General features: G+C 47.3%; 1 protein-coding gene across 2 annotated transcripts in view; it reads left to right on the top strand.

Annotated features, from left to right (window-relative positions):
• The first annotated feature begins 1,479 nt into the window (after positions 1-1,479).
• Positions 1,480-25,372, top strand: part of KLHL3 (kelch like family member 3) — a 36,372-nt gene continuing 12,479 nt past the window's right edge. The window contains exons 1-6 of one of the 2 annotated variants that reach the window (XM_072348159.1): positions 1,480-1,623; positions 7,868-7,984; positions 10,355-10,461; positions 14,032-14,153; positions 20,231-20,393; positions 23,205-23,314. In XM_072348159.1, the coding sequence (XP_072204260.1) occupies positions 1,610-1,623; positions 7,868-7,984; positions 10,355-10,461; positions 14,032-14,153; positions 20,231-20,393; positions 23,205-23,314 (633 nt within the window). In that variant the 5' untranslated portion in view covers positions 1,480-1,609. Of the gene's footprint in view, positions 1,624-7,867; positions 7,985-10,354; positions 10,494-14,031; positions 14,154-20,230; positions 20,394-23,204; positions 23,315-25,372 lie in introns of those variants that run through there. The other variant, XM_072348160.1, reaches the window with a different exon arrangement.

Below are 25,372 nucleotides of genomic sequence, written 5' to 3'. Positions count from 1 at the left end.
TTACAAACTCGGGGTTAAACAACTTGCCAGGCTTTGGGCTGGGAGAAAGGCTTAGATCAGATTGGCAGGAGCTGTTTTTATTCCCTCCCTTCCTGGCATTTTTACTGAGCAGTTGCTCACCACTGTGGGCTCCCTGGCGATGCTCTGACCTCTCCTCATCTATCCCTGTGGCTCATTAGAGCTGTGGGGTTTGGTCATCTCCTGTAGATATGAAGATCATCACAGGGATCTGGGAAGGTTTTGGTGGGCCGGGGTGCGTGGCACAAACTGGCTGGGTGTTCTATGGACCTTTCAAAACAGTGTTGGTTATACAGGTGGCTGGGAGTAGATTATCCCAGGTAGCACTACATTTCTGCTACTAGGAATCCTTAGGAAATATCCCACGCATTGCATGCAGTTAATGCCTTTGGTTGGTTGTGAAGGGTCTGTGAGGATCTGGGTGCGTTAAATGGATCGACTGGGATCCTGAAAGGGAATCATTCCTTTTACCTGGTGTGTGAGGTGCGGCTTCACGGCCTCGTGCTTATGGGAGAACTGCCAGATGGTGTTTAAACAGCAGGGCTCCAACTCTCCTTCCCCATACGGCTCCGATAAAGTCCTTTGGCCTCCGGATGTTCCAGGTTCTCTTATCTGAAGAATGGGAACAAGGATTTCTAACAGGCTTTTTAACTCTGCGCAGGGTCCATTAGAATCTATGAAATCGTTATTGCTGATAGAACTGAAGATATATGGAATTTAACTTGGTAAGAAGGATGTGATTTGAGGAGAAATGTGAAAAGCTGAGGTGGTATTCATGGGGAGAGAGGTTGGCTTCTTGCAATAGGAATCACTGACACTTCTCCATACTGTTGCACAAGAACATATGGTGAATCCTAAAGTAACAAAGCAAGCAAATATCTCCTTGTCTTTATATCCTTAACTTCTAGGGCCTCGATATAGCACAGTAAGGTGGGTTATTTCACCCAGTGGGCTGCAGGCTTTGTGAGAGGACCAGCTCTCCTGAGAATAAGCCATCACCTGCATTATGGGCAGCGCAGCCGAAGGTGGATTGTAGCACTCCGGAGCTGCTCTTGTAGGAAGGACGGTAGGAAAGAGCAGTTCTGAGGGGAGTCCTGTTGTCGTTTGACTTCTGGCAGCGGGCGAGGAGCGCTGTGACAGGGCTGCTGTCAGTCACAGGAGGGGATCCCAGGTGCGACCGCCGGCTGCTGTACGCCCGCCGTGCGGCTGAGCGCGAGGCCCTTTTGGTGCCTGTCCCGCCCGGCTCGCACCGAACCGCCCTTTACGGCTCGCGAGGCCGCCGGCCGCACGGGGCAGCCCCTCCACGCGCTCCGAGCCGCGGCAGCCCCGAGCCGGGCGGAGCGGCAGGCCGCCCCCGCTGCCGCCGTTGCCCGGAGACGAGCAGCCAGCTCGCGGTGGGAGGAGGCAGCGAGGAGGCGGAGGAGGCCGAGAGGAGGCGGAGGGCGGCGCGGGTTGCGGCGGCAGTCGCTGCGGCGGGGCGCGGCGGGGACGCAACGCTCCGCAGCCGCCCAGAGGAAGCGGCCCCGGGGCGGGGGCGGCCGCTCGCAGCCATGCCGGGCCCGGGGCGCTGAGCCCGCCCCGCTGCCGCACAATGGAGGAGGAGAGGTGGGTGCCGCCGCCGAGCCTTTGTGGCCGGCCGAGCGGAGGGCTCCGGCGACAGCCCCGGGCCGGCCGAGCCGGGGGAAGCGGGTGCCCGGGCACGGAGGGGCGGGCCGGGGGTCGGGCGGATCGCGCTGACGGGAGGCAGCCCGGGGTCGGAGCCGTGGGCGCGGGGCTGCGCGGTGCGCCGTGGGACCCCGGCAGGCGGCTGGGGTCACGTCTGAGCCGTCCCCGCTGCCGGCTGTGCCGCCGGTGGGATGGGCGGCTTTTGGGGAGCCTTGGGGCTCGGCGCACCTTTGTGTACGTGGGAGCCGGCACGGGAGTCGGGCAGGAGCGGATGCTGAGCCGTCCTCGCGCCGCTGCTGGGCCGTGTGTATTCGATCTCTACAAGGTGACGGTGTAGCTCCGAGAGCTGAGCGCAGCGGTGCCCTCCGAGCCGTCCCGGTGCCCGCTGACCGCGTCAGGGGTTCCGCTCGGGGCTCCGAGGTGCTGCAGAGCCGTGCGGTGCTCGCCGTGCTGCGTTCTGCTCCTCCCAACGTCTGGGTGCCTTTCTCACACCAGAACCACACTTGCACGGCTTCAAACTACACGCGAAGCCGTTTCTCTTCTTCTCTTTTGTATTTCTCTTTTAAACAGGACGTGCCGGGTGCCCCTTCTCCAGCCTCCAGCCCTGCTGGTGTCCTTGCAGGGAGTGCGGGATGGGGAGGGGGCTTGGCCGGCTGGCAGGGTTCATCTCCAGGGCTTGGCACCGGTTGTGTTTAAATGTGGTACATTGAGAGACTGAAGTGGGGTCAGCCCCACGTTGTGGGGATTTCCCTCTGTTGAGGTGCAGCTCTGCAGTGTGTCCAAATTGCTCCCCAAGCTCTGGAGGGCGGCCCGGTACCCTTACCTAGCCCCATAACTGCAAGGCTTGGTGTGTTCAGCTGGCAGCACACAGCTCTCACCCGCCTCGTCTCTAAATGGCTTTAAAATGGAGCTCGCATTCCGTGTAAGGGTGTGAATGGTCAGGAATGGTCAGCTATGGATATAAATCCGGACATCGGTATCCAGGTGTTAATTGATTTCCAGTGCCTTGAAATCTTGTTAACTATTAGCCTAACGTTTGAGGGACTGCAGAGTGGTCATCTGGGTGCCCCAGGCCGTGCTCCTCCTTGGTACTACCACATTTTGCCTCTTCCCACGCGACTGCAATGGTCCTGTTGTGTGTGGGGGCCTCTTCTGGTGGTTCAGTGGGGAAGTCACCTGGAAAGCAGCTGGGTGCTTTGTCTTACCCTCTTTTCCAGACTATACAGTTTTAGGAGCATGAAGCATTGATTATCCCTATCGGAATGCTTTGGGAAGTAAAGAAGGATTACCCAAATTGCTGCTTTTAGTTCTGGTTTTTGGGAAGGGGAAGGAGGCAGACCCGAGGAACATGTGTGCAGGTAGCAGTGGGCTTTGCCTTTTGACAGGGATCGCTGGGGATGCTCTGTAGGACCACTCCAAAGCCGCTCTGCCTGCTCAGAACGAGTCCTGGGAGGTTTAAAGAGCTGACCTTGCTTGATGAGTGCCATTGCAGCGAGCGGGCTGGTTCTGCTTCCATTTTTGTACTTTTTGCGTTTCAACTCGAATATATGTCACGCAGATTAGGTCTTAAATTTTACACGCCGTGTCCTTCGTGACAGCAGAATTCCCCCTGGTTTTTAATTTTCCATTTTTGTAGCTCATGAGGAACGTGTTGTTGGTGCTTGTATCACCTCTGACTCTGGTCCCAAGCCGGCCTGGACTCAAACATCCTGCTCATAACTACATCTGGGTAGTACGTGTGCCCACGTCACTGCACATGGGCAGAAGCAGCCATGGGCAAGGGGGATTTAACCTGAAACCTGCACATCTGGCAACAAGTTCTCTCAGACCCCTGATTCTATTTTACTGCGCCGATAAGGGCTTTCATTTGATGGAGGAATTGCGTAATGGTGTCTGATCCAGCAAGGAGGTCTGAATCTAGATGGGAGAGATGTGTCTGAGTAAAGGCTGGATGTTTATTTGTTAGAGAAGTCTTACAACGTGTAATTTCAGATCTCTCTGGAAGTGGTAACCTTTTCATCGAGCTGGAGGCTCTTCATAGTATTTGTCTGAAAAATACCAAGAAAGCACATGGTATTCCTGTCACAGTTGAGTCATTTTGTGCTGCTTCCATTATTGTCAGTGAAGTTTTATTCTCGGTGGTTCCTGAAGTCTGCTTTTCCCCCAAGGTCTCTTTAGATATAAATTACTTTGGGGGGGAGGGTCTCCTGTATGCCTGTCATGTGTTTGTCTAAGCAAACGTCTCCATTCCCTCAAAAGCCATCCAGGTATTTGGACTCCTTCAGTCACGATTTTTACCATCTCTGTGTACACCTAAGGAAAAAACCAGGAATTGAGGTCTTATAAATATGTAACTACAGCACAACCTTTTCTTACCGCCTGTCTGCCTCAGGGGATGACGCTGTTGGCCATCACTGTGTTTGCTCCGTGATTCTGAGATCCATTTAAACTACTTTCCTTAAGAACATATGAATTTCCAGCTCTTCCTTTATCTTAATGGAGGCATTTTAGTTTGGAAGACCAGTAACTGCTGTTGGGTATCCTTCAGATTTTTAGATCAGAGCTATGTGGCACCTGTCAGAAACTTGAGAGTGACATTGCACAGTGATGTTCGTAGTGCATCCTGGAGAGAAAATGTGTAGCTAGCTTGTCACTCATCTTGTAAGACAAAAAGGCAGGAGGAGGGCAGCTCGCTGAGCCTGGAGAAAGCCAAGGTGCCAGCCGGGGGCTGCGGGGATGTGGCAGCACCCAGAGCCCCCCCAGCACTCACAGTGAGGACCCAGCAGGTCTCCAAAGGTTGGTGTCCCTGAGGAGGCCGGGTGCTGGAGCTGTCCTGCAGGAATATTAGCAGGAGCTCATCCTTTCCTGTTCCAAAGGAGAGCTCATTTGGAAACTGCTTCTCCTTTAGGGTGGCTCGACTAAAGCCAGCATTAGAATTGATTTTGGCAGAGGCATGATTTTTGTTCCTGTGGTTTACTAGCTCTCTACATGGCAATAACCTTGCAAGGGGACAGTTTAGCTCTAAGGGAGGCTTTTATTCTTTAGCACAATCTACAAAGACATCTGTAATTACTGCTGGTAACTACGGCAACCCAACTTTACGAGTGATGCCTGCGTGCGGCGGAGCTGTGGGTTATGGGATGTAAGTGCTCTCCGCAGGCTGGGATGTGGCCCAGCTCAGTCAGAGGAGCTGCTGAGCCTGAGCTGAGCCTGCTGAGCTTGGAGAGGAGGAAATGGCCATAAATAGTGCTCTGAGCTTCACTGGCACAGTGTGGGGCTCTGAAATTGGGGTACGTTTGTTCCATTTGGGGATGGCACCGGAAGGCCATGCAGAGGGATGGCAGCACGGTTGGCGTGCTCTGAAAGGAAGGACTGCATCGCTGGGCTCAGTCCTGCTGTGTCCCTAACGAGGGTGTTCATTTGGCTCAGGGAAATTAAATCATCTGTCCATTCACTCACTGCACGGCTTCGGGTGGCCCAGGGTGGGACAAATTGCTCCTGGCACCCGGCCTGCTGTATGCTGGATGGCAGCTCCTCCAGCAGCTTGGGGATGGGCAGGACCTGCATGGCCCGCTCTGCTGCGAGGACGTCGTTCTCTCCTTGGTTTTGCTGCCTTATTGAAATAACAGAGTAATTCTGAAGCGTAACAGCTCTCCGTGTAGTGGGAGAAGCAGGGTTACGTAAATGGGCTCTGTGGTCTCTGCAGCTCAGTCTTTTGAGGCAGGTTGTGTTTGCAGCAGTGTGAGGATCCTTGCGTTTTTGATGCTAGGAATGCGTTGGTGTTATCTGTGAGCTTGTGTGGGGGTGTGAAATCTTTCTCCTCTGTATTAATGGAGCAAAGTTCTGTGGAAGCTGACTCAGTTTCAGAGATGAGTTAAAGGCAATTGGCCATTAATTTTTTTAAACTTTTATTTCACATTAGTCATTTGGGAAGAGCTTTAAATAGCATACATTGATTTTACTTATTTACTTAAGCGAGTTGCTAGCTAGATAAAATGCAGTATTTTCCTATGATGAGCTCTTTGGTAAAATATGAAATTCACCCTTTCTAGTAATCCTGAGAATGTTCATCAGGATGCTTTAGAAAGAGCTGCTTTTCATGTTTTATAGGAAGATCTGGTTGGTCTTTTTCAAAAAGAACAAGGCTTTTGCTTTTAAAATACACAGACCAACGTGGTGCGGTGGAGGCTCGATGGAGGCGTGTTGTTCTGACCTTTACTTTGGTGTTCAGTGGAACTCACTGCGTCCTCTGATCTGCATCTCTTGCCTGCTGGGAAATAATGAATCTTTGGATGCTGGCATCGGAGTGCTAACAAATAAATCTCAGTGGTACGCTTCTCCGGATTAAAGAAGCTGTGTGATTTTTGTGTGCATCGCTTGGTTTGGGATCCTGCAGGGCTGGTCTCTGGCTGAAAGCAGCATCCAATGGGCACAGGTGTCCGCTCACCTCTTTCAGTTTCATTTTCCCTTTATTTGTTTGCTTCCTGAATGTACTTTTGCTTTGGAGACTGAAAGCTTGGAGAAGCCGCTCATGCTTTCACACCCCTGCTTGGCATGGCACAAGGGAAGGCTTGGCTGTTTGAAAAGCAAGGCTGACATTTTAAAGCTATGGTCAAACTTCACTAGGCCAGAGGTTTCAACAGAGGGTTTTGGTCAGTGCAGCTGAACATCCCAGTGGTGCTCAGAGTCTCCTTGCTGCAGTGGAGCTGGATGGGAGCTGAATGCTGTTGTGTGCTGTAGGCACACTGCTTTCCTCAGGGACACAAAACCCGGCTGTATCATTGCTGCCAGCCCTGTGAGTGCTGAATGTTTAACACGGGGTGCCCTCCCTTCTGGTTTGTCATCTGGCCATACTGGGCTACTGGGATGAAAACCACAAGAATGCCATGTTTGGTAAAGGGAACACGTAGCGGGCTGCAAATAGTTATAATTGTGTTTTGTCAGGGAAAAAATCACTGTGTTTGAAGATACGTATAATGTACAGGCATTGGCAGGGGTCAGTAGGCTGTTCTGGGGAATGACCCGACCCTCTTCGCTGGCTTTGTACCCTTCTTCAGAGGCTGTCTGTGGTACAGCCTGGATGTGCAGCTGTTGGTTTAACCTGCTGCAGCATGTTCTGTCCTGAAACAAGCACAGTAAGAAAAGTGACAAGGAGAAGGGTACGAAACCTGGAGCTGATGGGGACTGTCCTTTGGAAGGAAAGCTCCGAGCAGGGCTCCAGGCTGGTGATGGTGATGGGGTTACCTCCCAGGGCCAGCCATTCACTTGGAGCTGATATTCAACAAGGATGACCTTGCTCAGCTTGTTTTATTTGCTTTTGCCTGCCGGAAGGCTCGAGGTATGAGCTGTAGATTTAGTGGAACAGTGATAACTAAAATGCTGCTTTGTTTTACAGGTGGGAACCTTAAGCTGCAAGTGATTTTGTGCATTTTGGAATCATAGAGGTGGTGATATTGACCTTATGTCAATTCTGTGCAAGAGCCAACGCTCAGAACAAAGTAATGAGGACACGTATGTGCCTTAGGCACCTGTTGGCCTGGTTAAACACAACACAGAACTGGGTGCATCTGGTTTTACATTACCTATACAGCCTGTAGTTCTGCCGGGAAAGCCGAGTTTAGTAATTCTTTCTATACATTTCAGTGGCACTAAATAGACCTATTTCTAGAATGGAAATGGAACGTGGCTGCAGAGCTAATGCTTGGAAAATCTGCAGGTAGTTTTAATAGTCCTTTCCTATTTGCCTCTATGGAAGAAGATGTGTTGTATGCGTTGGTTTTTCAGATGAGATGTGAAAAGGTAAACTTCTCTTTCTCTGCAAAGTATGTCCATGGAACTCCTGCAACTCCCAGTGCTGGAGTCTGTTCCGATTCAGTCAGACAGTTATGTTCTGGCTTGGATTCCAGCTTACACTGCTTTCCTGGACTGCAGCCTGTAAGACTGGGCTTTGTCCTCGAGTGTTTGGCACTTCTTTTTCTTCCCTGCTGATTGGGTTGTTTGGCTTTCCACATCAGTGCAGAGGTAGCTGCATTTTGTGATGCTCTTCATATGGCAAGCCTGGTTAGACTAACAAGTGTGCAAGCAACTCCATGGATAATGCTCTGTGCTGCAGTTTTATGATACCTGTTGGTTTTGAAGCATTGCAGAATCAAACTCTGTGCTCTTGTTTTGTTCCTCTTTCCAGCGTTAAGCAGAGTTCCCGATCCTCTGAGGCAGGTGAAGATGAAAAGGACCAGCGCACAGTGACAGTCAACCCCTCACACATGAGAAAGGCATTCAAGGTCATGAATGAACTGCGGAGGTACATTTCTGACTTAATGGGCATCCTCTCTGGTTTAGCAGAAAGGTGATGATTGAAACAGAAGGGTTGCATGGAGGGTATTGATGAGCAAGTGGAAAGAAGCAGCTACAATATAGCTGTATTGTGGTGGGGTGCTGTGCCCATTCTCCCATTGCCTATCTTCCAGTCAGAAGGAAGCCAGCAGCAGCTCAAGTAGTTGAGTGATATCCTTCACTGTAGAGATGATAATTCATGTAGCGTTTTCCATTACTTACAGCAAATTTAGCTGTAAACTATGTTCTTTGCTGGGCTAATGGTCTGAAAACCAGTAACAGAACATTACAGACAGAAAGACACCTACACGTAATTACAGAGCAGGGATTATGAATGTACTGTTCTTATTCCGTTGAACCGGGGCTGTTGCTCAATCTGGGCTGAGCACTTCAAAGTAGGAAAAAAGCCCCACTAACAGCTCAGGTCTCTATGTGGAAATTAAAAAAAGTCCCATTGTCAGTTAAGAAGGAACACCCTGGTGTCTTTAAACAGCTGTGTGGGCATAGGGAGGATGGGGGCTGAGAAGATGTAAGCAAGCACAGTCCTTACCAAGCAGTTGCTGATGTTGCAGTAGTTAAACATGTGCTGGTTTTCAGCTGTTCTCCCATGAACCAGGCAGAGGTTCGGGGAGTATTTCTAACAGCAGATTCATCTGAGCTGTTTGCCATCCCAGCAGTCACAAGCTTTGAAAGAAGTCCTGTGAAAAAATACGTGTGGTACACATGAACGTGTGCTCCCTCTCTCCAGATGGCACGATGAAAGCAGATAACAGCCTTTACTCTTTCTGCGTACTCCAAAGAGGCTGCTGTCACACCTCTCTTCTGTGGATTTAGTAGTTTCCCAATGTCTGTTTTCTCCAGTGCAGAGAAGAGTTAGAAATGTCTCCTTCCACAGATGTCTCATGGGGATTCTCAGTTGCGTAAGGAGCAGAAAATGGAGATGTCCGTCCCTTGTAACAGTTAAATGAAGCAAAGTATGTTTTTTTTCTATTGGCATCCTTCTAGTCGTCTCTTTGTACTGAAAGCTAAAGATCTGAAAATAGAGGTTTGTGTGGCTATATTCAGAAATCTATTGTGCTCCTATTATTCCTTTGTTAATTGAAGCACAGTGGGAATAGCTGGAGACTGACAGTGTTTCTCAGTGCCTGCAGTCAGCTAGGTCCTGTGTGATGGTGAAGGGATGAAACATACAAGATAGAAAGCTGCCCTGAAGAACCTGGTTGACGTTTTCTTTTTCTAGGTACCCTCCTCAGCCCCTGCTGCTGTTCTGGAATATACAGTTCTCATCTCTATTACACTTGTGATCCATTAAGCTGTGGATAATCAGTGTTAATAGCTACCTTGAATAATTGTGCCTTAGGTCAAATGCACGGAGAAATCCCAAGCGGAGGGTCACCAAGAATCTTGCTGAGCCTTTAGCCTATTTGCAATATGTTGCTCACTTGGAATTTTCAGCTTTCAAATGTAAATTGAATTAACTTTAACGAGCGGTGCTTTAAATAACTATAGTCCATAGAGGAACTGAATGGGGCATCTTTTACATAAGTTGAAGGAAACGGAAGCTTCCCTTAAGAGCCGATTAAAAGAGCTCCCATTACTGCCCTCATCCCTTGCAAAGGAGGGTGAAGGTAGAACAAAGGTTGTCAGTTTCTACTTTCTTTCTGTTTTCCATCAGTAACCCTCCATTTCACAAATCATTTTGTTTACTTATTCCATGGAGTAGGAGGAGGAGACATGCCAAGACCATTGGGAGTTTTGTATGTATTTATTTGATATGTAGTTTCCGGGGAGAAAGCATGGCATTTTGATAAGCATTTCTGATGAGAAGGCTCCATCTAGATTTGCAGGCACTAAACTTGGCTTAACGTTTCAAAAGAACGCCTTTATTTTTGCATTTGTATGCTCAAACATCTTAAACCAACTTATTGGGAGGCTGAGCACTCCTCGATGTCTGCATCTCCAATCCTTGTGCAAACATTAACTAATGAATCCTCAAAGGACATACGTGGGGCTGCTAGGAAAGGTCACTGATTAATGAAGTGGCTTTTCTAAAGCCGTACAGTGATTCGGTGGGGAGCACAGAAGTTATTTGGTTGTGTTTGGAACCCGTTGTTTTATTCCTGTGACTCTTAATCCCAGCTAAGTCATGGGGTGGGAAAGTTCTCAGGCCCAGGGGTAAGCTGCAGGCCTGACTGCTGTCCCCTAAGGGCTCAGGTGCCTTGTTCCTGGCGGTAGGTCTTCTTGCTTCTTCAGACATAAAACATAGTTGTGTTTGTTTGTTTGTTTGTTTTCCTTACCAGTTCTGAAACAATCTTTGTCTCTTCTGGTGTTTTTCCAGCAAGCGACTGCTCTGTGATGTAGTGATTGTGGCAGAAACTGTGGAGATGGAAGCCCACCGCGTGGTCCTGGCAGCCTGCAGCCCTTACTTTTGTGCCATGTTTACAGGTACTCTGCAGCAGACCCTGCACTGGGGCACGGTAAATGGGCTTGGGGGTGGCATAAGGCTATGGGGGGGCATGCAGAATATCACTCACAGGAAGGTTCCTGTGGGGCTTGGCTTGCTGTGGGTGGCTTTTTATTCCTCAGCAAATGCTTGGGTCATGAAACCACACATTGTTAACATCAGGCACACGTGTTGTGCCCTGTTCACATCAAAGAAGCTGCTGGCACAGAAGTTGTAGTTTTGAGGCCCAGCCCTGCAGATGCTTATTCGTGGTCACGGATGTTTAATCTCCCATGGCACTTGTTGCTGCTGCCCGAAATAACACTGTGGTTCTCTTGATCCCAGTGTGCATTAGTAGCTCTGTGTTTTTACTTTGTTTTCTTGCAGGGTGCATTGTTACAGCCCAGTGTATTTTGGTAATGGCAGATGCAACCTCAGTGTGAAGGGAAGGAGGGGGCAGAATTCTTGCCCTGATCACCAGATCCCTATAGGCCATGGCTGTCAGTGGGCTGGACAGCAAGGAGAGCTGTGTTGGTCCCAAGGCAGGCACTGGCCAACTTATTTAGGTTCTTCTGGTAACGTTAGCATGATCAGGAGCACCTTAGCTTCCTTTCCTTTTCCTTGTCCTCCTTTCTAGGATAGGAACTGACATAACAAGGAAAATATATGCTGCAGAGAATGGTTGCCATGGTCTCAGAGCTACAGCTCTTTGGGGCGTTTGCATGTGCTTTGTACTCCTTGGTCTGTGGCCATGAAGAGTAGAGAGCCTTTTCCAGAGAGGTCCAAGAGGGTCAGCTGGGCACTGTGGATGCTTCTTGCTTTTACAGACCTTGGGGTTAGGCTTGGTTTTATTTGCCATACTAGAAGCAAAATGTGGAATATCTCAGGAAAAAGCCTCTTGTTTGTGCATCTTCCCTTCCATAATGGAGGGGGGATGAAACTTAACTGTGAACCAATGTCTGAGTTTTAGACAAGAAGTGAGGTTTGCCACGTGGCTTTATCTGTGTGGGAGCAAAGGTACGTGGCACTGCTGCTCTGTGGGGAGCCTTGGACTGGGTTCAGGGAGGGGAGTGTTTGTGATGCTGGTTCCTGAAAGGAAGGTTTAGAAGTAAAAAAATCACTGGAGAACCCTCTGATCCTTAGAGGTCACCTGAGCAGGAATGCAGTGGTGCAGAGCAGGGCTGGGGCTGCTCATGTTTCCACGTAGGAATTCTCCAGAAGTGTAATCCCTCATGCAGCAAGTTAACCAGTAATCAGGCCCCGCAGTCACGCGGTTGCTCAGTGTGCCCTGGGATGGGTGGCAGCCGTGGGGCCCCAGCACAGCCCTGCAGGCAGTGGATCGGGCAAGGACCAGTTGTCCATTCAGTTCTGGTCCCAAATTTCTATGGACTGGATCTTCTTGCAAAGCTGTGTCGGTTCAGTTTCCAAAGGGCAAATGTTTAAACTCTCAGCTTGGCTATTTGTTGGGATTTATTTTTCAGCTTTGTATTGCACATCAGCAGTGTGACTTGGCAGCTGCACCTCTGTGTGTGCATGCTTGCGGAATGGATGCAGGATGCAGGGGTGAGAGCAGCTTGGGTGCACCTAGAGTGCTAGAGTGGTTCAGGCACACAGTCCTTGTTGGCATCACAACTGGGGGTGATTGGTGACAATAATTTCCATCAGTTTGGGAAAACAAAACCACAATAATCATCTCAAGAAGGACTACAGATACTATGGAGGTGGGGCTGTTACTATGAGAAACGTGGGGGGATTTCAGCATTGCTGTGGGAGGAGATATCGATGCATCAATCACAGAATAGCTTGGGTTGGGAGGGACCTTCAAATTTCTCTGCTTCCAAGAACTTAGGGGCTGAAGTTTTGGGCCTTTGTCTTATTTTTTCCATTAGGACACGTGGCTGGAGGGCTCAGGTCCCATTCCCACTGCCCCTGCCCTGGGACACAGTGTGACCTTCTCTGTGGCTGTGGGATGGTATCGGAGCAGAGCCACTAGGAGATGTTAGCATGCAGGGCTGGCAGCTTGCTGGTGGGTGTAGAAGCCCACACAGCCTTTATTTTTGTTGGCTGTGTCATGTGAGTGCACAAAGACAGCCAGTGTTATCAGATCAGTCCCTCTGAGCTATTTCTGCATCAATCCTAGAGGAGAGTGTCCCAGCCCCTCTCCTGTCCCCTGGTCCCAATGGACACTGTCAGTGCAGCTCTGCTTTGCCCCTCACTTGTGGGATTTTGTCTGGGTCCTTCCAGGGAGCTCCAGCTCCACGTGGGCTGAGCTGAGCCCTCTCTTCTCTGGAGAGGTTTATATATATATATATATATATATATATAAATTATTTATTTATTTCACAGCATGGGGGGTAGTTTTAGGGCTGAGAGGTTTATTTCACCAATTAAAAAACCTGAGTTGTGTCCCTTTGTATATTTGTATTCATGGGCTTCTTTTAATAAAGCTGTTATCAATTAATATTAAAAATTGAAGTTGGAGCAAATATTTTTTCAGCACGTGTTTCCCTGGGGATGTTGTTGGCCCTTCTCATGCTTATGGTCTGACCCAGCTCCTGTTTTCTGCCTCCTTGTTGGTGTAAGTGAAGCCCCAAAGGTTTAGTGTCCAGGACCTGGGCTTTGCTCAGGCTCAGCCCCCTGTTTGCACCCTGCTCCATGCTGTGTGCTGTGTACTCAGTGTGCCTGGACACGTCCTGTGCTCCGTATGGAGCTGTAGGCTGTAATTACTTCTCATTTAGGCTGCAGAAACTATTTTTCCTCTTAATCCCACAGCAGTATTGAGTCACCACATTTCTTAGCGTAGTGGTTATTCATGCTCTGGTTTAAGAATTAACATTTCTTCAAGCTCTGTTTTGTTTAGATTTAGTTTTTCGTTTATCGTTTCCTTTCTGCTTTGGCGCTTGCTCTTTCTGTTCTGTGCTTCCTGGAGATCCCGCTGGTTAAGCCTGGGCTGGGTGATGTCATCCAGTGCATGAAGGCTGGAAGGACCCCAGAGGGTCCACTCTCCTTCCTACAGCACGCTTTCTGCACACTGAATGGACACTTGTTTCCTCCAGCAGGTTTCAGGTTATTCATCAAGGAGGGCAACACTACCTTGCCTTTATTTTGTGCAGCATGCCACAAAGTGCCTGAACGTAGCTGTTGCAGCTTTACTTATCTACCTTTATACATGTATTTATCATAAATAGTTGAATAAAATGAGCCCTGCTAAGGCTTGTCCGAAGTCTCTTTGATCCTGTCTCTATGATGAGACACAGCAGAGGGCCGTGTTGCTTTTTCAGTCCCCATCCATGTTTAAATACAGCTGAATTTGGCAGGTTGTTTTCCTGCAAAAAATCAACCTCTTTGTTCTTACTGGTGAGTTTTATCTTATATAGTGTCTTCTAACATTGAGATGCTCTTTAGGTGGCATTAAGAGGCTTCTGAGAATCTCAGTCTTCATCTTTAGATGGTCAGGAATAGTGTCAGGGCAGTCATTAGGTACCAGCAGGATGTGCTGGAGGTGGGGGGAACAATGGCCTGAAAAGAGCTCCTGCACAGCAAACTGACTGTCCTTTTAAAATCCATTTCAGGAGACATGTCTGAAAGCAAAGCTAAGAAGATCGAGATAAAAGACGTAGATGGGCAGACACTGAGGAAGCTGATTGATTACATCTACACAGCTGAGATAGAGGTCACGGAAGAGAACGTGCAGGTGAGTCTGCTTCAGCCACTCTGCTGGAAACCCAAGTCAGAAGCTGGCATCTCAAAGGCCTTTGGGGATGAGTGATCTCTTCAGGCTGTGGAAAGTAAAAGGTTGAACTTGAAAAAAGCTCTTTCCAGCCTTGTTTAGTCTTGAGGCAGTTTGCTGATTTGCCTGCACTTAAGTCTTATTGCATTTAGCTTTTGTATCTAGCTCTTGTAATGAGCTTAGGCATTTGCCTTCCAAGAAGCTGTGCTGCCCTGTGGGTCAGTCTGTCAAAGGTCAAAATACACTCAAACAAGCAGCGAGTCAAATGTGGCTGAAGGTCATGGCAGAGGAATCTGGCTGTTAGTTTTTAAGTTCTTCTGGGGAGTTTGAATAGTTTGGCAGAGCTTTGAGTGGAATATATTGTTAAAATGAGGGCATTCTTCCCTTCTTTGTGTGCATTCTGTCTTGCAGCTCTTTGAGGTAAATATTATTCTGGAAGTGGAAGGAGTAATTGAAAGGCAGCCTACAGACAAAGCAGGATGCTGAGGAAGAGTGTTTTGTTGTCTATGTCACATGGCTGTGGCTACTGGTAAAGCTTTTTCTTTGTGCTAGTATTTATGAGAAGAAAAGGGCTGTGCACTTAGCTGCCGATGTCTGGAGGGGTTGCTGGGAGCTTGTTGCTTGTTCCTCATTCCTCATTTTTGTTTGCAAGTGACAGTTGTAGCCTGGCGTCTTCCTGCTTGTGATTTGAGCATGGGATGGGATATCAGCAGTCATTGTCACTGGAGAGGGAGAGGAGAAATACCACGCTTCTGTTGACCTAATTGAGATAGCAAGGCTAGACTAGTTAGAAACCCGTTACTGCTTGAACGCAAGTTACTGCTGTGGATGGGACATGCTCGTCTGCTCCAGGGGCTGTGCTGTAGCATGTGGCTCTTCCTGCATGAATCTAACAGGTACTGTTAAACCAAGGAAGTCGATGCTCAAACCCGTTGCAGATCCCCTCCTGTATTGCAGTGTGTAGTTGAGCTTGTAGAGATCTGAGATATCGTATAACATCAGTGATTTATAGTGGGAAAGCGAGGTGAAGCTCCTTAGACTTCTGGTGTCCTCCATTGCTGGAGGAAAAATGGGATTTATGCACCATCAAGCTGGCATTTTCCTTGGGAAAATGTGAAGCCCCCATGTGCTTTCTGAAGCATCTGCTTTCCTTCCATACTGCTTGTTGGTAGGTGGCCAGAAGCACCCACTCAGCACATGGAATGGGCTGAGCTCAGGCTGCTGTTTGGTGTGCTGGAGCCATTCAGACTGCTGAATGGAGCTCGCTGCAAGTTACCATGCGTGCTCTAGCTTTTCTCCATGAGAGCATCACAGTGCTGCACAAGCAGCATGGCATCTGGGGCAGGCTGTGGTGCCAGCTCTGTCCTGCTCTGAGTTGGCAGGAGAAACCAGCCTCCTTAGCCCAGGTGTTGTATTTTCTGATCAAACAGAAAACTCAATCTTTTTTTCAGTAAAACCAAACAATATCCTGCCTTGCAGTGGCCTGGGGATGACAAGGAGTTGAAGTAAGAGCTATGCAGGTCTTCATATTCTGGCTCACATCTCTTGGACAGTAAGATCAAAAGTATGTTTAGTGAATACTAATCTTTAGGCATAGAGATTTTCCCAATCTAATAAAACAAGTTTTTTTTCTCTGTGATTTATTTAAATAACCACCTTGTGAGCAACTGTAGGCTAGAGTTAAATTAATTCATGAAGACTAAGAAATGAAGCTGATCTAGGGCAAGATTAACAGACTAATCTGAGTTTTATTATGTGTTAAAAACGTCTGTGCTTAAAATGTTTTATGGCATTTAATATCATTTTGTGAAGAAGCCCATCAACATTTTAAAGAGAAATTTCCATCCTGCCTGTGGGTATTCTGTTGCTGAGCAGATTGCTGTAAGTGGGTTAATGTCCACCCGTGGCCGCAGGAAGGTCAGCAGAAAAGAGTTTTCTGCTATTCCTTGGAAAGGTTCACAGCAGTGAAGGCAAAGCAATGAGAGGAAAATGGAAGAAGCGATTCCTGGATAAATGTGCCAGTTAACTTCATTACAGAAATGACAAGAAAAAAAGATTGCTAAATGGCATGAAAGAAGCAGATGCAGCCAGTGTATCAAACACATGAATAAATGGGAAGACCTTGTCAGTGGGCAAGAATGGCTTGGGTTGGAAAACACCTCAAAGATCATCTAGTTCCAACCCCCTGATTGTGAGCTGGGATGCCAACCACTATATCAGGCTGCCCAGGAGTCCATCAAGGCCTGGCCTTGGACACCTCCAGGGGTGAGGCATCCATAACCTCTCTGGGCAGCTTGTGCCTCACTGCCCTCTGTGAAGAATTTCTTCCTAACATCTAACCTAAACCTCCCCTCTTTCAGTTTAAAACACGGCTGAGAGCCAGCCTGACCAGCTTTATGTATTGGAACCTTATTTTCAGAGAGATCATGAGGTGATACAGGCAGCAGTGGGATGGCTCAGGGATCGCTGACAGTAGAAAGGTTTCTGTACTGAGCGTTTTGTCTCAGAACACATCTGGGATTTAAACTCTCACTTGTTTGGAAGGTGTGGAGCAGAGCAAGAATTTGTCTTCACTGCAGTTGTGCTGTAGGCTGTGGGAAATCCATCCAGGGATTTCTGCTTCTCTTCTGTTGGACCCCACGTAGAGGTTAGATGGAAATAGACCTGTATCATATGGATGACACATACTGTTCATTCGAACGTGCAGCACGATAAATTTGGGGGGAAAAAGCCGTGCAGTTAGTGCAGAAGTGAGGAAAACTGATAGGAGTGGATTAGGGAAATTCACTGATGTTCAGTGAAGCCCTTTTTGGGCTGCAGATGTCCAACAGAGTTGTCCATGGTGAATACTGCCCCTCTTTAGCACGTCATACCCGTTCTTACCGATGACACTTAATTACTTGCAGGCAGCCTGAGAATTACCCTCCCAATTAAGAAAGTCGTTACCATTAGGTTTGTAACGATTCCCTGGGAAAAGTCCTGATTAACCTGATTTCACAATTGAATGTTTACTGATGGAGCACAGAGTGCTGTATGCGTGGTGTGTCCTTGTCTGCTGCCACAGTCTGAGGCATGGCTCAGATGGAAAGGGAAATGAAGAGATGTCTGGAAATCGGTTTACTGGGGGAAATAGATGTTGAAAGTGCCAGCTTTGCAGACACAGCAATCATAATAAAAAATGACTTGAGAAAGGAGGAATAAAGCTTTGCTGGAATCAATAGCACTTCCTATTCAGAAGCGTGCTTCTGCACCTCAGGTTTCCCAAAGGACTTAAAGGCTTCAAAAGAAAGGAAGGAGAGTGTCTGAGGTAGATGCAGTTTCAATACAGTCGCAGTACAGGGGTGCTAAGTGGGTCATTTCATCTCCCTTCCTACTGTGTGCTTCAAAAGCGACAGTAGGTTCAAGCTGAGGGTAAGGCAGGCAGCCTTTCAGCTCAGCTTTAAGAAATGCAATGAACTGGGACTGTTTTCTCTCTGCTGCAAATGCTCCATGCTTGGCATTGCCCTCCCGGAGTGCTGCAGTCCTTCAGCTGCAGGCTGAGCTCTGCTGGCCTGGTGTCCATCCTATGCCTTCGGGATGTCTTTTAGGTTGGATTGTACGTGTGGCACTGGGGGCTGTGCTGGGAGCCCGGCAGGTGTTCCTCTGCTTCCTTATCTCACTTTTTACAGAGAAAAACAGCTCAGATATTCTGTGTGAAGTCAGAGAAGGTAGATCAGGAGGGAAGCTGCAAGCTGCTCCCCGTTTTCCCTCTTACCTTTATATCCCTTCTTATGCCTGTTCCTGGAGGTTTCTGGCTTCCTGATCCCACGTGTGTGCTGCTTTGGCTGTTTCACCCAGGTGGAGCATTTCAGCAGAGCACTGTTGCTCATACTCAGCAATACGTGGTAAAGGCTTGTTGCCTTCCTTACGCTGAAAAGCCATGTGACAGTAATGTCATTTTATCTCCGTGTTCCGTGTGCAGTGCAGAGCTATATGATGAAAACTGAGTGTTTAACCTGCCCTGCAGATGCAAAATCTGCTTGTTTCTCTGCTCATCACTTCCCCTTTGAGCTGTCTCCTGTTTGGACAGATGTGCGATTCCAGCTGTGGCTCGGGATGTGCTGCTGAGGATTACAGCCAGTACCCTTCCTGGCTTCCAATTTGACTAAATTGTCAAAGCAGCTTAAAAGCTTTAATGTCTCCCTTGCCTTGGGGAAGTGCTCCTCTCCCCATCTGCAGAGGAGGAATGTTGTGGGTTGCCTCTTGGCTGAGGTTACTTGCAAGCTAACTTTGGGCTCTGAAGTCCAGCATTAATGCCCTGAATGTTGAAAGAACCTTACAGCAGCACAGATTGCTTTTGATGTCTCTAAACTAGAAACATCTTTCAGCCAAAGGTTTATGAAAGTATTTAATGGCACCGACAGTGTTCTGTAGAATGTGAGGCTGGTGCAGAGTCTGTCGAGAGCACAGCTGGAGAAATAGATGGTTATTGCTGTTCAGTGTCACAGATGAGATTCTGGACATAATGTATTTAGCAAGGAAGTCAGTCTCAGTAGTATAACACACGATTTCGGTACAACTACAAAAGGCAGTTGGATTTGGTAAGGAGGTTGAACAGTATTTGCTCTCAATTGTTTGCAGTGGTTGGCATTCAAATACTAAGAGCTGAATTCAGACCCAAGTGAGTAACTTGCCTGGGTGTTAATGAGGCTGGAGTTGGGTCCTAGTGCATGATTAGGCAGGGCATTTCCTCCTGTTATTTCTAAAGGAAACAGACATTGTGCTAGCGGATATCCTTTGCTTGCTTTTCACCTTCCCTGGTAAAAAAACAAGTAGAGTGGTGAGATCTTCAGCTGGGAAATAAGAAAGAAAATCCACTCATCTGCTGATAATCCTTCATCCTTCAGCACCCCAAACATTTGAGCTCTGCAGCACACCTGCATTTGCATACTTAATAGGCAGAGAGTGTGTGGAGGAATCTTTGGTTGTGGGTAGTTTGTAGGCAGGTCAGGCGCTTGCCTTTCTGCTGATAGGAGATGGTTCAGCCAGATAGAAAGTTGCTCACAGCTAGGTTCCAAAGCCACAAGAGCATTGCTATCTTGATTTAATCAAAACCACAAACTAATCTCCTCCTGGCATCGAGAGGCTTGGGCCAAAATGGGCTCCCAGGTTAATTGTTTTCTTTTTCTATTTACTGTTGCCTGTTGGAGTGGCTGGTGGCAGCACTCAGATAACACAGAGCTGAGCTGGAAAGTGCCAGGGGCTTAAAAAACACCTGGGGCAGCCTATGAGTGTCTTGCCATGATGGGAAATAGGAGTATGGGGGGAGGTGAGCAGGGAGGGCTTCTTCCCTTCTCTGGCACTGAGATCCAGGGAGGTGAATGTTGCTGACCTACTTTTTTGTTGAGCAGCTACTTGATGCAGGGAGTTTTCATGGTGGGGTTTTTGTTGGTTTGTTTTTTGTGTGTGTGTGTGTGTTGGAAACAATTTTCCAGAAATCTGTGCTCAGATGGTGTGCACAGATGCTCAGTTTGAAGGCCACGTGCAAAGCAGAGCTGCGGAAGAGCTGGGATAAGAAATGTCTGCAGTTGCTGTAAGACGTAGGAAAGGAAGTACCTGATGTCACAGGCTACAAGATCTTGACCCACGTTGTTCTCTACTTCCTATCCTTGCTCACTGACCTCCAAGATGGTCTTTCCAGCGGATGTTACATTCTTGATCCATTTTTGTCTTCTTTTTCTGCCTTTGATTTTGTAGGTACAAAGCAGCACCTCATTTACAGATGAGCAGTGCTGAAGCGTCTGCGGCATCTTGTGGAGGGGTGAGATAGGGGCCAAGCTGTTGATTTGAATGGCTGACAACGTTTTTCCTGACAGCTCTGCTGTCACCAAAACCTGCTTGAGCTTGCTGCAATCCCTCTTCATATTGTGGGATAGTTTGGCACCTTGTAATGTCCACAGTGATGCCTCTCTGCCTGGAGAAGGGATTACGTTGAACTTTTGCAAGTTGGGCGTCAAATTTTCTCTGTTGCTAACTCTAGTTTTCCTTTCTTGTTGTTGCAGGTATTGCTGCCAGCTGCTAGTTTATTGCAATTAATGGATGTTAGAAAAAACTGCTGTGACTTTCTTCAGTCCCAGCTGCATCCCACAAACTGCCTTGGAATTCGAGCCTTCGCAGATGTGCATGCATGTACCGAGCTGCTGCAGCAGGCAAATGCTTATGCAGGTGAGCAAAAGGTCATCCCTTTGTCAAGTTAAACCTGCTTGCAGTCACAGCAATTTGTAGCTTGAGCAAGGTGTGCATATTCATCATGCTTCTCCTATCAGACTAAACTCTGTATCCCAGCTCAGAGTAGTTCCTTAGTAGGTTCCTCTTTAGCTCTCTGGCTTCCTGCTGAGCAGAGCTGGTGTCCCGTTACCCTCTCAAAGGGTGTGCTGCCTGTTGAGTGCAGCAAGTTGTGGTTGGGGGATTTGTGTGTTCTGTGAAAAATTGTCAGTGGGCAAAGCTAAATCTTGTGGGTGGGAATGGGGATGCTCATCTGAAACAAACTTGTGCAACTTGAGCCTCTGTTCTGCAGAGCAATGGCAGCTTATGCCGTGGGTAGGTGAACTCTTGTTTCTTTAATTCCTTGTTAGTGGGTGTTTGGTTGCAGTAAGTAGGTGCAGGCAGTGGCTTTCAGCGTTCCTCCTCTACATTGTAAATGTGAATTTGTTTCAAGCAGGCACGTGCTCTCAGCTCCCCTGCACTTTCCAGTCTCCTCTGGGAGAGTTGCCCTTGAATTTTGCTTGGGATTTCTCTGCTCAGTTTGTTTTTCTGCTTTTCTGTCTATTTATATAGGCAAAAATACACCTGCTCTCTCCCAGAGCACCTGCTCTGTCCTGCAACGTTTTCCTTGGTGTGGTTTTTGTCCCTAATTGGGCCATAAGTAGGCTCAGTGGGATAAAAACATGCCTACTGAGTCCTCCCCTATTCTCCTGCAAATAAAAGTAAAATCTTTTCAGCTGCTCTGGCTGTATTATCCCCTAGAGGAAAAGGTACCTTGGAAGGAATGGTTAATTGTGTAAAGGTTTGCTTGTAGTATCTCATTATCCTTGCTTCCAGGCCCTGTTTAATCTTTAATTCAACAAGCAGTGCGTTCACTGTATATTTATTTGGTTGTTTGGCAATTAGAAAGTCTGCTTTGTTGTTTTATTGGCCTTCATAAGTCCCAGTTAGTACAGTAGCCCATGTAATGTTAATGGAACTCCATTAATAAAAATGCCATTAAAATTCTTTTTGCCATGTTGTTTATGCAATGGCCTTAAACCAAGACAGAAGTCTCCAGGCTCCAGAGTCCATGTGTATGTGATCTCAGTTGCTTGGGCAGTGCTTGGTTCTGGCCAAAGGAGAACTTCAGTAGGCAGAGGAGCTGCCTTGATGGAAGCAGGCACGAGTTACTTTATTAAAATATGTAAATATTTTTACTTGCTTCCAACAAATAATAGAGTTCAAATATCTTTCTGCTTCCAGATGCCAATCCAGAATGAATAGTAGTTTGTGTCCAGCAGTCAGAGTGCACACAGATCACTGTGTCGGGAGTGTTTCCTGTTTTTCAAGTATTTAAGGCCAGAAGATCAGTAGATCTTGTATGTGATTTCCAGCATAACACAGAATATTAAGCGTTATCCGGATAGTGATATCTTTAGTCAGAACCTTTGGCTTAGCTGCTGAATTTTAGCGCCCATTGGGTTAAGTGGAGTCTGTGGCTGGGGAAACCAAATGTCCCCTGCAGCACTGGCATTGGGAAGGCGTGGTTTGGGTGAGTTCTGCAAGGAGATCCCCTCTGGAAGTTGTGCCAGCTTGTGTCCCTGTGGAGCTGCTTTTTGGCAGGCAAAGCTCTTTGCAGAGGTGAAAACAAGAAGCAGATCCCACTGCAAAGGGAGCTCTTTGGGTATGTGAGTGTGAGCTGCTCCAAGCTGAAGAGCTGTGTTTCAGTTGAAGGTAAATGGGATGTGGAAATGGCAGGATTAAATCGGTGTAAATTGTAAGAAATCATAGGAAAACTAAAATTGCCTGCAACTGGCTGATGGCCATTTTGACCTAGAAATTCTTTCCTAAAAAATGCCTTTTGGTTAGATGTAAAGCATGACAGATGTGATGATGATCCCTTTTGGATGTGTACTGCAAACTGAATTCTTCCAGTTTAGCATTACAGGCAGAGAATGTGAATTGCTGTATTTTAAGTGGCTCCCAAAGTTACAGCATGGAGAGATTTGGAGGCTTAAAGGAAGAAGAAACTTGTACAATTGCAGTCTAAGTGGAAGGAGGCAAAACTGCCCAGGAAGGTGGGTGATGAGGGTTTGGAGGAGGAAGGTGAAGTTTATGCATGCCCAGAAAAAATTAGAAGTTAGATGCAGAGAAGGAGAATTGATCCTATTCGTGTGTAGGGGATGAGGCTCCACTCTTGCCCATCTCTCTGTGTTCCCCTTTGCACACACAGATGGAGCTGGATGCTCTGGGTCCCCTCGCTGTTTGCTACTGACATGTATCTACCAAACTGACTGTATTTGGCTGATGCATGTTAGAAGTGGGCTTTGCTTTGAATACCTACACGTGTCAGGGACCCTTGCTGGAGTTTTCCAGCCCAAGTGTTGGGCAGGTTTGATTCTCGGTTGTTGAAAGGGTAAGAGTTGGCTCTCGGGGTCGCTGGGTTGTTTACTTTTCTTATGGAAGATATTAACACTTATCTCAGTTGCTACCAGTACTCATATTTGCCCCTGGAAGGAACTTTGTGGCTTTGCAGAACATTAAGTTCTAGTTTATGATTTATTGTTATTCATGAAAGAGTCTCGTGGGGCTTGTGTTACTTTAAACAGCATCACATTTCTCAACCTCCATGCAACTGTTTTCTTTTCCTTGTGCCACCATTCAGATGCAGTGTATTGTTTGTCTTGGTTGCTCAGAGCTGTAATAATAATGGTTCTTCTGAATGCTGCAGTCCTTTCGTTGACTGAAATCATTATAATTTTCTGTTCCCCTTTTTCATCTGTTGAACAGAGCAGCACTTTCCTGAAGTGATGCTAGGAGAAGAATTTCTTAGCCTTAGTCTGGACCAGGTTTGCAGTTTAATATCAAGTGACAAGCTCACAGTCTCCTCTGAAGAAAAGGTACAGTAAATTGTATAGCAATGTTTAAGAGTGTTGGAATGTTTCTAGATTTTACATTGGAAACTGTTCTCACATTATGCTCTTTAGGGGCCATTTTCCAATAGGGCTCATGAAAGGAAAATTAAAAATAGTGCAAATCCTTAAACCACATTTAAATGACCTTCAGTTGGTTGTTCTTTATAGAAAGTAATGATTCTCTGATCCGTATCTCTTCCAAAAGCCCTGGGGGACAGAACTGAATTCCAACCTCCCATCTGCTGTTGGTGTAAAGCTCATATTACCTGTTGTAAAACCTCAAAAATAGGTGAATTGCAGTAGGCCAGGGAGGAGTGTTGCCTTCTGCTGCACTTTGGACAGAACAAGGAAAAGAAACCCGCAACCAAAAAAGGATGGAATGTTTTCCTGACATTGTCAGTTGTTTTAATGGAAGAGAAATAAATGACTGTTGTGGTTGATGTTTTGTGGTCAAAATGTTGAACTCATCTCATGCAGTTTGCAGTGCTGGATAAGAGCGGGAGCAGTGGGTTATGGCACCTGGTTTGTTCCATGTGCAGCCCATTTTCAACCTGCAGCAGGGCTGTGTGTCCCAAGGACAGGGAAGAGGGGCTACAGGAGAGCTTGGGAGTTACCTGCCTTGGACCTTCAGGTCCTCTGGTGAATGCCTGTGTTTTGGTGGGGTTGGACCCTAGTGTGTTGGGCACTGCCATTCTGTCCTCCAGAGTTGCACACCCATCCACCAGTGCCGCAGATGTCCATCTACTTGGGTCCGTATGGGCCATGAAACTTGCCAGGAAACTTGCAGCACAGAAGGTGTAGATGTGCATAGACCTCATTCAGATCCCAGCCTGCACACCAGGAGCACGGAGGCGTTTCGGCAGCGTGCTGCTGCTGCTCACACAGGGCTGGAAGGGGAAAACAAACCACATGAGCTCCTGGCAGAATTGCTTTGCATGAGCCAAGCTGTGAGCAAAGAGAAGTGCGTGTTTAGTAACCATTTTTTTTCCAGTCTTTGCAGCATTGTTAAAAAGCTTTTATTGGCCTTCAGCCCAGAGAAATCAAAGTGCCCACTCCCTCATCTCCACTTTATACAGTCATGACCAGTATTTCTTTAGCTGGTTCTAAACGTTGAATGTGCAAATTGGTGGAAGGAAATAGAAGCATAAGCTGCATATTCCAAACAGCATGCTAATAACAGGAGATAAGCAGAGAACAGGGTTTGAACATGAATGTGAAATATGTGCTGGAGTCCAGAGAAGTGCTGAAAACTGAGTGCAGATGGGCATGCTGCTGCTTTGGATTAGCTTCAGTATGATGGATGAGCATGTGGACAAGCAGTTTTCCTGACCTTTCCTATCTGCTGATGTAATTGATATATCTGTACCTGTACATGCATGTACACCCGTGTGTAGGTAGGTAATTATTGTTCAGCAGCAAAATATAGTAGATAAGTACCTCAAATGCTTGAGAGCTAAGTAGTCCTAACAAAACTTCATGAGAGGTCTTCATGCTCCTGTACTTGATGTGTCCCACACGTCTGCCAGAGCATCACCACCTCTCATTGTCACAGCTGAGCCCTGGCACGGCCAGAAGGCAGCAAAGGGTAGGGAGAGCATTGCTGTTACAGTGCCTCAGGTCTGTGTGTTCTCTCTTTCTGCTACCCCTCAACTGATACTAATTGGCTTAATAGATTGTACTCCTTAACTCTTGGCATGCTTGCATCCCTTGGCTATCATGACTACAGAAAATTATTTGCAGCAGGGTAGTGTAGGTATGTGCCTACCTCTGTGTTGTTCACCAGCACTGAGGTGGTTAATTCCTCATACACTCTTGCTGCTTTACCTTCCTTTCAGAATGTTTTGCTGTCATGTCCCTCTGTACCTGGATTAAATGCTTCAGTGCCCTGTTGGGCTGGTGCAGAATAGGTTAATGCCAGCATGTTTGTGGGCTAAACATTGCTTTCTGCTCCTTCCATGCTCATTTGCAATTAAAAATCTCGTAACAACCTAGTTTCCATTTTAAATGCCTTGTAGCCAAAGTGAAATTGTTTGTTTGTTTATT

This window comes from Excalfactoria chinensis, chromosome 13 (genome assembly GCF_039878825.1).
Source record: "Excalfactoria chinensis isolate bCotChi1 chromosome 13, bCotChi1.hap2, whole genome shotgun sequence".
NCBI classification, from domain to species: domain Eukaryota; kingdom Metazoa; phylum Chordata; class Aves; order Galliformes; family Phasianidae; genus Excalfactoria; species Excalfactoria chinensis.
This window is presented reverse-complemented; position numbering and strand designations above follow the sequence as displayed.